This window comes from Typopeltis vanoorti, chromosome 1 (genome assembly GCF_054136105.1).
Source record: "Typopeltis vanoorti isolate ZY-2024b chromosome 1, IOZ_Tvanoo_1.0, whole genome shotgun sequence".
NCBI classification, from domain to species: Eukaryota; Metazoa; Arthropoda; class Arachnida; order Uropygi; family Thelyphonidae; genus Typopeltis; species Typopeltis vanoorti.
The window spans coordinates 42,268,947-42,282,627 of NC_143549.1; the positions used below are offsets into that span (position 1 = coordinate 42,268,947).

General features: G+C 37.8%; 1 protein-coding gene across 4 annotated transcripts in view; it reads right to left on the bottom strand.

Annotated features, from left to right (window-relative positions):
* LOC150109923 (6-phosphofructo-2-kinase/fructose-2,6-bisphosphatase 1-like) overlaps window positions 1-13,681 on the bottom strand; it is a 463,954-nt gene that overhangs the window by 30,109 nt on the left and 420,164 nt on the right. For 3 of the 4 annotated variants that reach the window (XM_090397298.1, XM_090397290.1, XM_090397311.1), the window contains exon 13: window positions 1,954-2,078. The exons of the other annotated variant lie outside the window; for it this stretch is intronic. In XM_090397298.1, coding sequence (XP_090253424.1) covers window positions 1,954-2,078 — 125 coding nt within the window. The remainder of the gene's footprint in view (window positions 1-1,953; window positions 2,079-13,681) is intronic. 4 annotated transcript variants of the gene reach the window in all.

Below are 13,681 nucleotides of genomic sequence, written 5' to 3' on the forward strand. Positions count from 1 at the left end.
GCATATTGCAAAATGTTGAAGAAACTCAGACAAGCAATTCAGCAAATTCAGAAGTTTGGGTGGGAACTTTCAAGCACCTACTCAATAGCCCCAAACCTCATGCTCAGTGATTATCTCTTATTTCTGCATATGAAGCAGTAGCTCCCATCTCAGTGCTTTGAAGAAGATGAAGAACTGAAGAACAGCATGACTCAGTGATTGAACTCATTGGTGGCAGACTTTTTTTGATGAGGTATGAATAAGCTGGTGCCACAATACCAAAACTTTTCTACATAGTCAATGCCGACTAAGTAGAAAACTAAAGTATATATGTAAGTATTTTAGCATATAATAAAACTTTTTTTTTTCTTCTCTACCAGTTTTTTTTTTTTTTTTCAATTCTTGACTGGATCTTACTTTCTGGATGCGCTTTGTATCTCATGTGGTTGCTCTTGATATTTTCAAGCCATTTGATTGAGTCTGGCATTGCAACCTTCTTTCCAAGTTATTATCTTATATGGTCTCCTCCAAACTTTTGTGAATGGGTTGCTGGCTTCCACTCTTGTGTCATGGTGGATGGTTCCTTCTCATCTGATTTTTTCATAAATGCCTGAGAAACCAAAGGCTCTGTACTTTCACCTAAACTCTTTCTTCTATACAAAGATCTTTCCTCACTGATATCCAGTCCTATTCATAGCTTTGCCGACAGGAAATCCATTCCTCTTCATCATTCACAAAACACTACAGCATTCAAATAAACCGAGTTTCAAGATTTTCAATGACAACATAACCACAGATTCTGTAGTCATTCTCAAGTGGGCTGAAGATCATGTAGTAAATTTTAAGCTGCAGCCTCATTCTCCTTCACTTTTGATAAAATTCTGTTCACCAACTAAGATCAGTTTTCTCTTCTTGGCCAGCCTTTCCTTACAAAACACATCATGTTTATAGCCTTCAGTCTCCAAAAATGCTGGTTTTATTCTTCATTCTAATCACTATATCTCTTCTACTCAATAGGATTTTATAAATTCTACTCAATTAAATAAAATAAATTCTACTCAGTTTGAGATTTCATAAATCCCAAATCCACCCAACATTAAAATGCTAGATTTTATCTGGAAGAGAGCTATTTGCTTAATAGATGACCTTTCGTTGATTGACATCTTCCAATCACTTTTCCAGAGATACGCTATTTCTGAATTATGTCTTTTCTATGGGTATTTTCATGGATGTTGTGCTAATGAAGTGGCTGCCACTATTCCTCCACTTCTTTCTTATCATGTACAAACTTGGGCAGCTGCTGGTCATCCATATACTGTTGAGCTCCAAACTCACCTAACCAACTTCTTATCTTCTTCTTTCATTCCACATACCTCTGTTCTTGTGAACAGTCTTGTCCATGCCATTTTTCTCAATGAACACAACCTCTAACTCTTCAAAAAACATATCAATAGATTCCTGTCTCCTCTCTAATAACTTGCCTGCATGTACACACCCACACCTGCATGCATACACACAATTACCCCCCCCCTCCCCACTCCCAAAATGTCATGTCATATCATGTCACAGGTCTTGAGACTGTGTGGGATTGACATAAATAAACAATTGAGCATATAATCTGCATTTACATGATAACAAATTGTAATGACAAATGGCAAACTGCAAATTGAAATGACAGCACTCAACTGAGTTACTCAGTTGAGTGCTGCCGTTACAATGAAATATATATAATACAATGAAAGCAATACATTAAGACTTATGTAGTAGTGACATCCTATGTCACTACTACTATGAACATATGCAGCCAAATAAAGAATTTGCTGGTAATACTTTGCATGCCTTATTTAAGGAAACAAAGGAACTCATTTTTTTGGAGATGCTTTTCTGCTTAGATTAATACACTATATACAATTTTTATAAAAAAAAATTGCATCTTATTAAAACAATATTGAGTGAATTAAAAGTTAAACATACCTCTGGCTTAACACGATGTGTGTTGACAGCATCCACAGGAAAAGCCACAAATTCCACTGTAAAACTATATGCCACAGGAATCAGCTTGATTAGTGTATGGAGGGGAACTTTCAAATATGGCAGTTCTATACAGGATTGCAGATGTAGCTGTCAGTCAGATCTCAAAATGCTGGCATTCAAGCCTTTAGGAACTATACAATTACTTCAAAAACCAATAATTTTCCATAATATACTTTATATAAAATTATGAGAGTCCTTTCTATCATAGTTACATGGCTACATAGTTATTAAAAATTATGGAAACATAACTTTTCCACTTGATATTATGAACCTTTACCCACGTACAACATTCCAGTTACTTCGTTTGGCAAAATAATTGTTATGTACGAAAAAGAAAGTATAGCCATGGGCTGACTACAATTCTCTCCCCCACCCCCAATTGTCAACTTTAACATGGAAGCTTTTGAGCAACATGCTCTAGATTCTTTTATTTAAAAAAAAAAAAAAAAAACGTACAATCTGCTTAGGTATGTTGATGATGTGTTTGTTATCTGGCCACATAAGCACCAAACTTTGAACACCTTCCTCAGCCATCTGAATAAACAACACAGACACATACAATTTACCATTGTAATTGAAAATTAAAACTCACTCTCTTTCCTGAATACACTAGTCACACATCTTCCCTCAGGCAGTCTATCCTTCACTGTTTACCACAAGCATGCACATATACCAGCCAATACATACATGCTAACTCTTACCACCATCCTTCACAAAAACTTGGGTTCGTTAGCACCCTCAACAAAGCTATAACAATTTGCTCTAATGAATAAGCTCTTAAACAAGAATTACAAATCATTAGCAATACATTTATAAACAATGGCTATAATAAAAATACCATCAATAAATTTCTTTATAAAACTTCAGAATATGCAAATAATATAGATTACAGCAAAACCAGTTATTGTATATATCAGGAGTCGGCAAATGCAGCCCAAATGTGCATTTTTGGCAGCCCATAAAAGGATGACCATACTTACATGGCATGTGGCCCGTATGTTGAATTACTTAAATAATACATTTTATAATATGAATAATAAATTAAAAATCATTTTATACCTATACTTCTTGATATCGCGTGCAACTTGGTATGAGTCAACCTTGTGAGTCATCGTGAGTGGGGATAACAAAGGCGACTTCATCCGACGACAACCGAGATTTTGGCGCACATTAAAGAACGCATTTTAATTAGAAAATATTCAAAAATTTTGTCGATGCTTGCTAAAAATAGCAGAGAGACATATTGTGATGCATAATCTATATTACTTTGTTTTTGCATGATAATAATATTTCATTGAGTTTCATTTTCATGCTTGTTTCATATCTCATACTTTAAATATTTCTGTGTTTTTTAAGACTGTAATAATAATAAAAATGATAACTCAAATTTTTTTTCACTTACTATTTTCTCTTAATTAAACTCCTGCAGCCCGATTATTAAAAATAAAAATTGAATGTAGTCCACGAGCCTGAAAAGGTTGACGACCGCTGGTATACATTGAAGGGTTATCAAATAAAATAAATAGAAATCGACACAATTAAAATCTTAATGCTACTTTTAAACCACCCATAAAATTAAAAAACATATTCAACTCCTCCAAGGATCCCCTCCCCCTCCTTTGGCCAATCATGGGGTATACCGAATCCATTGTACCTGTTAGTTACTTTATATTGGTGAAACTGGAAAAACAATTTTAATCCGTAAAAAAGAACACAAACAACACATTAAAGTGAACAATTTTAGTGAAGCAGGCCTCTCGGATCACGTTCTCAATACCCTACACTAAATTGATTGGAAAGGTACATGTTTCTTACATCATACAAAAACCTGTTATGAAAGCAAATTCAAGGAAGTGTAAAAATTTTGATCAACCCAATCTAAACAATAATTGTGGCATAAAAATCCCAAGAATTTGGATGGCATACATTCGGCCCACATAAGTTCTTTCAGGTTCTCCAGCAAACCTTTACTTTAGGACTCTAAGCAATAATTTCAACCTTTAATGGTCATCATCTATATTGTTTTTGCTCTAATTTATCTGTGAGTAACTATGTGAGAACATGTTGCTCTTTAGCTTAGTATATCTCTTAATGATTTGTAACAAAACAGATAACATGACTAGCTTTGATGTAGTAAGGTTTTCATTTTTTATTTTTTCACTAGAGGTCAGGCCAGTAGTGTTAACAACTGACCAAATTAATGTGACTTTAGTACTATGCAGATTGTAACATAGCTTGATTCTTTGTATATATGCATATATTCCAGATGATGATGATGACCTTGATATGAAGATTAAAACATCAGGTAATTATTTGGGGTTTATATTAAACTGAAGTTTTACTATAACATGGTAGTTGTTTCCATAATTTTTAATAATGAATATATGTTAAATTAGCAATTTTGTTAGAGACAAATGTTTATATTTTTTTAGTAAGATAACATTGTATGTTCATTGACAGTAGTTATGGCAATTTCCCTATTACTGTCGTGTTTTACTGCAAACAAACGTCCATATGATGATGAAGATGATGAAAAATCCTATATATTGAAAACCAGTTATTTTGCTTACAAATTTTAAAAATAGAATACTTGCAGTATTTTGCGATTACCTTTAACGTTACGAAAGAAAAATTTCTTAGAATGTTACTTTTATATATTTTATTTTGCAATTATCAGTAATGCTGTGCTCTAGACATGAAGAACAAGCTAAAAACTGCAATCAGCATAAATTATAATGCTGGTGCATGGCTGCCCTTAACAACATCCCCTTAGCACTTACACATTAACTGGAGACTACAGTAAATGAAAACATTTGGAAAGAGAATGTGCTAAAGAACTGACAGTGCCCTTGACCTGGCTTTTCAATGAAAGTCTGGCTGTGGGAAAAATGCCCATGGAATGGAAGGAAGGTAAGATAGTGCCATTACATAAGGGCAGTAGCAGACTGGAAGTGTCTGATTATAGGCCAGTTTGTGTGTCATCAGTAGTTAGTAAGATCTTGGAGAAACTAGAGAGGGACCATATACAGCATTGGGCAGATGAGGGTAATGTCATCAGTGAGAGTCAACATGGATTTGTGAAGGGGCGCTCATGTTTTAGCAATATGCTAGCCTTTTATGATAAAGTTATAAGCATTAGATGAGGGAAAGGCATATACTGCCATTTTCCTAGACTTAGCAAAGGCATTTGACAGAGTGCCACACGATAAGCTCATATTCAAGTTGCAGCACATGGATCTGGATGTCAGATTGGTCAACTGAATTCAGGATTGGCTGTCCGATAGGTATCAGAGAGTTGTGTATGTGGAGTAATATCAAAGAGGCAGAAGGTTACAAGTGGGGTTCCACAGGGCTCAGTACTGGGACCTATATTGTTTAACCTTTATATCAATGACATTGTCCGTGGATTGCAAGGGGATATTCGGTTGTATGTGGATGATGCGAAGCTGGGAAGGGTTATTAGTAATAGTGCAGATGTGGTAGCCCTGCAAGAGGATTTGAATAAGCTAGATAGATGCGCAAACGAATGGGGATGTCGGTTTAATGCAGAAAAATGTAAGTTCGAGGTTTGGGACACATTGATGGGATGCTGCATACTATATGGAAGGAGTTAAACTGCAGGAAGTAGGAGAGACAAGAGATCTGGGTTTGATAATTGATAGAAACCTGAAATTTAGGGGACATATTGCAAAGGTAGTGAAGGTAATGCAGAGGATTGCTGCAATAATGAGAAGGACACTGACCTGCAGAGATAGAATGGTTATCATTCCATTGTATAAGACTCTGATCAGACCACACTTAGACTACTGTTCTCAGATCTGATCCCCAGGATTTGAAGGGGATAAATTAACTGTGGAAAGGGTACAAAGGCAGATAACAAAGATGGTGTCTGGACTGTACAATGTTAGTTATGAGGATTGGCTGAGGGAGTGTGGACTGCAGAGTTTGATGGATAGAAGAAGGAGGGGTGATATGACTGAGACTTTTAAACTGTTGAGAGGTGGTTACATGGTTGACACTGAGGAATTCTTTCGCATGGTTGAACAGCGGGAAGGAGTCATGACAAAGGGCCATCCCTGGAAGTTACAAAAGGAAACTGTGAGCAAGAGGGTGAGGAGTGGTTTCTTTGCATTCAGGGTGGTTGAACCATGGAATGCATTGCCTGATGGAGTGGTGAGAGTGAGAACGGTCAATGCATTTAAGGAGTGGTATGATAGACTTTGTGTTTCCTAGGAGGGACCCTCCCTCGATGAGTCTTGATAGACTTGTTTCTTAGAAAGGACCTCAGATGAGTCTTTTGACTATATGGAGGCCTGAATAATAATAATAATAATAATAATAATAATAATAATAAAACTGCATTTAATAAATACTCATAGTTAGGTTTAATGAAATGAATACAGTAATTGTGTGTGTTACAGTAAGTAACATATGCAAAAACAACACAATAAGGGGAGAAGATAAACCAGACCGATGTGTGTTTCTATATGTTATTTCAATTTTAATATTGTATCTCTGAGTTTAATTAACATGAAAGTGCCAGTTAACATTACAAAAATTGTGGCAGTGGCAACAAAGAAGCGTATGGCATCAGGACAGAAGGTCTCTACTCGAAGATAGAGTTTTTTCCTGGACTTTTCTCAGTGGATAAGATCAGACAATTGTTTCATTTATGTGTCCAGAAATGTTAAAGATTTATGGAGTGTTAGATTGAACAATAAAAAGGAACATGTTATAATATGTGAGAAGTGTAATGTGAAAGGTTTGAGTGTTCAAAAAATGAGAACAATGTCACTAGTAATAATCAGCAAATAGATGGAAGCTTATGATAGCAATAATAGAAGTGACATGAAAGACCTTAGGCAAGGGGAAATGAAAATGAAGAGTCAAGTTAAATGTATGGAGGAGGAAACTGAATATTAGAGAAGAGAATAACTTATGAAAATAACAAGGAAGTTAATCAGAAAAAGCAAGTATCTAAAGATGAAAGGGTTGCTTTTTATGGTGACACGATCATTAAAGGCATGGTAAAAAATAAGGTGCACAGTGTTTTACAGAGGATACAAGAAGACGAATATCAGATGCTTCGCATAAAAGGAAGTTATAGTAACAAGCATCGGAAGTAGAGGTAGTAGTGGACACAAATGGCTTAGATAGTGAGACAAAGAATGTGGAAACAGATTTGAAGATATTGTTGTAGTCAGTGAAAGATAATAGTGTCATTGGGAAAGTGGTTAGTTTGTTGCCAAGATATGATAGTAGTGAACTGAGAAGGAGAGCAATTATACTGAATGGAAAGGTGGCTGAATTGTGTCAGGCAGGGACTGTTTAATTTGTGAATGTATAGAATGAATTCGAAGAGAAGTTAGAATGGTTCAAAGCAGATGGAATGCATTTGAATGATTTGGTGTTGGTTATTTGAAATGACTATTGTTAACTAAGAGTATATGGGGTTCATACAAAATCAGTACTGCTAAGAAGCAGAGAGAAAGAGAGGTTGAGAAGCAGATTGTGGAAGGATAGGAAGAGGATAGATACAAAGGTGAGAAAGTGATTATAGTAGGGCAAAGTAATGCTGTGCAAAATGGTGAGAAAAATAAGAATATGAATGAAAATCAGTCAGAATCAAGGAAATGAGGATGGTCAGAATGAAGAGAGAGAGAGAGAGAGAGAGAGAGAGAGTAGAGTGATTGTATTGATGGAATGACTTCAAAGAATGCAGAATTGTCACGATTGTATACTTATATTATTTCTGATACAGAGTATCAGAAATAAAAGGACAGAGTAAGCGGCATTGATTGAATCAGTATGCACAAAGATAAGTGGCACAAGTGAAATTTGGTTGACTGAGGATGATATACTGTCAGAACTAGAAATGGTAGGATATAGAATTTTCTGAAAGGAGAGGAAGATGAAGAAGGGGGGAGGGGAGGGATTCTTAATGGTAGCAGAGGAAGTGTTTCTTTTAAAAGTTGAAATATAAAATAGCAGTATGGATGAAATTACTAAAGAAGAGCCAAAAGGCTTCAGTTTGGCAATGTAAAATTACATAGGCTTTGGGATATAGAGATATAAGGCTACTATGTACTGTATTGGTGGAGTAGGAGTGTTCATTATGCAGAGCATTTGAGAGAATGTGGATTACAAGGGTTGGATGGATAGGAGGAAAAGAGGAGATACGATAGAGATCTTCAAGTTAGTTAAGAGCTTCTATCAGTAAGAATTAGGAGAATTAAAAGTGAAAGAATCAGAGGTGTATCAAGTGTTACTTAGGTATGTATGAAGATTTTGAAGTTGTTTGGTGTGAAGTTGAGATCAGTAGAACAGTACATTTAATAGGATGCAGTTCTAGGCCAGGGAATATGAAGACTATTGATTGTGAAATTTTTTTTTTTTAATTGCCCAATAAATTAGTTGGCAAAGTAAAAGGAAGACAATTCTAATAGCAGATTTTAATTAGTATAGTAACAAGGAGAGTGAATTTTATTATTATTATTAAACAAGACCTCATGGAGTCAAAGACTCATCTAGGAGGTCCTTTTATCTCACACACATCTCATCATACCGGGTCTTAAACACATTCAAACTCCTTGCAGACACCACACTCTCAGGCAAGGCATTCCAATCACTCACAACTCTGCACAAAAAAAACCTGCCTCTCACTCCCCTACTCACACCCTCTTTATACAGTTTCCAGGGATGACCTCTGGTTCTCCCCTGATCTCCCACTATTCTCTGTAGAACTTCTCCGCCATTGATCCTATAACAACCCCTTACCAACTTGTAGGTCTCTATCATATCTCCCCTCTTCCTTCTCTCCACTAGACTCTGCAAATTACATCTTTTCCATCTTTCCTCATACTCGACATTCCAGAGATCAGAAACTACCTTAGTCAGTCGCCTTTGGACCCTGTTAGCTTCTACAGGATAACTAACTAAAGCAGCATGTGATGGAAGCAACACAAGGTTCATCTGTATTAGATTTGGTGATATCCTCATTCTCACAGGATGTGGTTTTAAATGAGGTATCAACACTGCCGCCTGTTGGTGAAACTGATCATGAAATGTTGGTTTGGAAGGCAGACAAATAGTAAACAGTTGGTATGAACAAGGTCTATATGTAAAACTATAAGGTGGTTGTGATTATATGAAGCTCAGTCAACTAGCATCAATACATTGGTCAATGAATTGTGTACAAAAAGTCGCCGTAGCACATGGCAGTGAATTTGAGCTGTGCTTAAGAAAGTGATTTTTTAACCAGTGAATAGTCCGTTTTTTTACGTTTTTGAGTGCTAAATTATTTCTCAGGAATATGAGTGTACTATAGTGGTTGTTTTTTGAAGTTAGTGCTGTCGTGATATTGTGTATTTTGTTCACCGAGAAGACGGGGCGGATGCATAACGGTGGAAGACAAGACTAAGCTAAATTTTCATTACTGTATTTAGTTTTATTTCATTTATTTAGTGTACTTAATGTTTTGTTTTGCTTGTAATTGTTTATACTTTTCTTATTTATTTATATTCCCTAATACTTATTTAGCATTTATTTTTGACACTATTTTGAATAATTAACGATTATGCTTGTAGTCCCTCAGCAGTAACGAATGATGGCAGATTCAGCTGCAATCACAAATGGCGTGTCGCCAAGTCCTCCACCATTTAGGCACTCTATTATAAGCAATATAATAAGAGAGTTTGTGGCATGCAGTATTTGCGGCATGTATGCGTATTGCGAATTGGATATCTGGCTTGTGAGAGAGAGAGAGAGGAGAGGGTTCGTGTGTGTTTAAAGTGCAGGCAGTGGGAGGAAATAAATGCAGCAGATATCTCAATAACTGACTTTGTTGCGCCAGGAATGGAAAATGAATACAGGAAGATGAGTAGCGGGATAGGAGAGAATGAAGAAAAAAAATGTAAATGAGAAAATAATAGTTGATAGTGTAGAAGGCGTGAGTGACTGTGAAAGTTTAGGAGATGGTTTTGTTTGGGAGAGTGAATTTCAATTTAGAGTGATTGACCTGCAGAGGGAGGTAGAGCAGCTGAAAGAGGAGGTGGAATGTCTTGGGAGAAGTACGATAAGTATGAAAGATGAGATTAGGAGAATGGAAGAGAAAAATGCAAGGCAAATCAGAGCAGCAGGGGAGAGAGAGAGAGTTTTGGGAATGATAGGAGAGGAGAGAAATTTGTGAATGATAAAAGAGGAGAGAATGGAATTGGATGTGCAAATGGAGAGAACAAAAATAGGAGAGAGGTATGGGAGTGCTACAAGAGGAGAAAATGGAAACAGTAGGAGAGAGAGGTATGGGAGTGCTAGAAGATGAGAGAATGGAAACAGTAGAAGAGAGGGAATGAGAGAGAGGTATGGGAATGCTAGAAGAGGAGAGAATGGAAACAGTAGGAGAGATGGAATGAGAGAAAGGTATGGGAGCGCTAGAAGAGGAGAAAATAGAAACAGTAGGAGAGCAGGAATGAGAGAGAGGTAATGGGAATGAAAGAAGAGGAGAAAATGGAAACAATAGGAGAGAGGGAATGGTATGAGGTATGATGTATGGGGACTCAATGATCCGTGGTGTTCAAGATAGGATGCGTGAGGAGTGTTTGCCAGGAGGAACAATAGAAAGGATGGCTTTGGCAGTTAAGAGAGGTGAAAGGGTGGATGAGATGATTGTGATGGTGGGAACAAATGACTTGAGTGGTGGTGTAAATAGGGCAGCGAGAGATATGAGATTCTTGCTTGAGGTGGTACGAAAGAAGACACAGAGAGGAAAGATAGTGTGTGTGTGTTGCCTAGGTATGATAATAACGAACCGAGCAGAAGAGCAGTAATATTAAATGACATAATAGCTAGAATGTGTGACAAGAGAGGATCGGAACATGTGGATGCTTGGAGTGTGTTTGAGGAATTGTATGCAAGAGACTGCTTGCATTTGAATGAGGAAGGACGTAGGCATCTGGAGAGATTGCTATTCTGAAAAAGTCAGTGTGTCCCAGCAAGGATGGTAGCAGGTGTGGCCTCTTGTGCGAATGGGTACTTGGGAGAAGGGGGGGAGGACATCAGGTAACACTGAGCCCAGTGGGGCCTAGAGGGGATAATGCTGGGTATAGAAACAACAGCATTTATATGCTATATACTAATGCCAGGAGTATCTGGAATAAGGGAGAGGAATTCGTGGCGCAGATAGCATCAGCCTGGCCAAAAATTATTGGGATCACTGACACGTGGTTGACAGAAGTTGCTGGGTACAGCATTTTTTGGCAGGATAGGAAGGGAAAGTGTGGTGGTGGAGTACTGCTTATGATAAGTGACGACCTATGTCCTCTAAGAGTGGAGACTTTGGAAAAGTCTTTACTCTTAGAGGACATAGGTCGGCAGTGGCACTAATGATTTTGAAAGCATATGGTGTGAGGTAGAGGTGGGCAAGACAGGATATTTAGTGAGGTGTTGCTACAGACCCAGGAGCACAGAGGGTGGGGACCAGGAAATGTTTAGACAGTTGAGTTTGGCAAGTGCAAAAAGAATGATTGTTATGTGAGTAGTATAAACTGTGGAGAGGAAGATGCATTTAGCAATAAAAGAATGGAATTTCTAGAATTCTTCAGGGAGAAATGTCTTAGGCAACATGTAATAGAGGGAACAAGAGGCTCAAGAGTTTTGGATTTTGGTTATAGCATCAGAGGAGTTCATAATAACTAAGATGACATCTCTCCTACCAGTTGGAGAGAGTGACCATATGGTTTTGACTGGGAAAATAAATAGACATTCAGGAGTACCAAAGAGACGGGAACGTATGTGGAATTATAAGGCAGGTGATTATAATAGTCTAAGAGGTCAACTTGGGGAAGTTTCATGGAAGGAGGAATTGGAAGGCCGGGATATCATTAGTGTGGGAAATTATGAAAGAATATTTGTTAGCAGCAATGGTAAGTTGTAAATGACGAGTGAAGAAGAGGCCACAATTTGGAGTAAAGTGGATGACAAACAATATTAAACAGGAATTACGTGCGAAAAAGAGGCTGTGGAAGAGATATAAGGAGACAGGTGAAGAGAAGATGCATGAAGAGTATAAGACAAAGGCTAGAATAGTGACTAGTATGGTAAGGAAGATGAAACTGGAATATGAGAGAAGATTAGCCATAAAATCCAAAGAAAATCCTAGGGAATTTTTTAGATATGTGGCCAGTATGAGGAGAAAAGACTGTGGAAGAATGATATTGTGGGATAAAATGGGAATAGAGTGACTGATGCAGAGGACATAGTAGAATTGTTCAATGAACACTTTATTGGAGTATTTCATCCTGGAGGAGTCAGTTTTAATGCTAGAGGGATAGGGCAGGTTTGAGGTTTAGAGGTACAGGAGGAGAGTGTGTTTCAAATACTGAGTACTCTGGATGTCAGTAAAGCTGTGGGACTGGATGGTATTTCACCAACAGTTTTGAGAGAATGTGCTAGGGAACTGACAGTGCCTTTGACTTGGCTTTTCAATGAAAGTCTGGCTGCAGGACAGGTGCCCATGGAATGGAAGGAAGGTAAGATAGTGCCATTGCATAAGGGTGGTAGCAGACTGGAAGTGTCTAATTATAGGCCAGTTTGTGTGTCATCAGTAGTTAGTCAATTCTTGGAGAAAGTAGCGAAGAACCTATACAGCATTAAGCAGATGAGGGTAATGTTATCTGTGAGAGTTAACATGGATTTGTGAAGGGGCGCTCTTGTTTTAGCAATATGCTAGCCTTTTATGATAAAGTTACAAGAGCATTCGATGAGGGAAAGGCATATACTGCCATTTTCTTAGACTTAGTGAAGGCATTTGACAGGGTGTCACATGATAAGCTGATATTTAAGTTGCAGCACATGGGTCTGGATGTCAGATTGGTCAACTGGATTCAGGATTTGCTGTCCCGATAGGTATCAGAGAGTTGTGTATGGTGGGGAAGTTTCAAGGAAGCAGAGGGTTACAAGTGGGATCCCACAGGACTCAGTACTGGGACCTATATTGTTTAACATTTATATCAATGACATTGTCAGTGGATTGCAAGGGGATACTCAGTTGTTTGCAGATGATGAGAAGCTGAGAAGGGTTATTAGTAATGGTGCAGATGTGGCAGCCCTGCAAGAGGATTTGAATAAGCATGATAGATGGGCAAATGAATGGGGGTGTCGGTTTAATTCAGCAAAATGTAAGGTCTTGAGGTTTGGGAAACATCGATGGGACGCTGCATACTCTATGGGAGGAATTATACTGGAGGAAGTAGGGGAGACAAGAGATTTGGGATTGATGATTGATAGAAACCTGAAATTTAGGGGACATATTGCAAAGGTGGTGAAGGTAACACAGAGGATTGTTGCAATAATGAGAAGGACACTGACCTGCAGAGATAAAACAGTTATCATTCCGTTGTATAACACCCTGATCAGACCACACTTGGACTCTTGTTCTCAGATTTGGTCCCCAGGATTTGAAGGGGATATATTAAGGGGAGTGTGGACTGCAGAGTTTGGTGGATAGAAGGAGAGGTGATATGATTGAGACTCTTAAACTGTTGAGAGGTGGTTACAGGGTTGACACTGGGGAGTTCTTTTTCTTGGTTGAACAGCAGGAAGGAGTCATGACAAGGGGCCATCCGTGGAAGTTATGAAAGGAAACTGTGAGAAAGTGGTCAAGGAGTGGTTT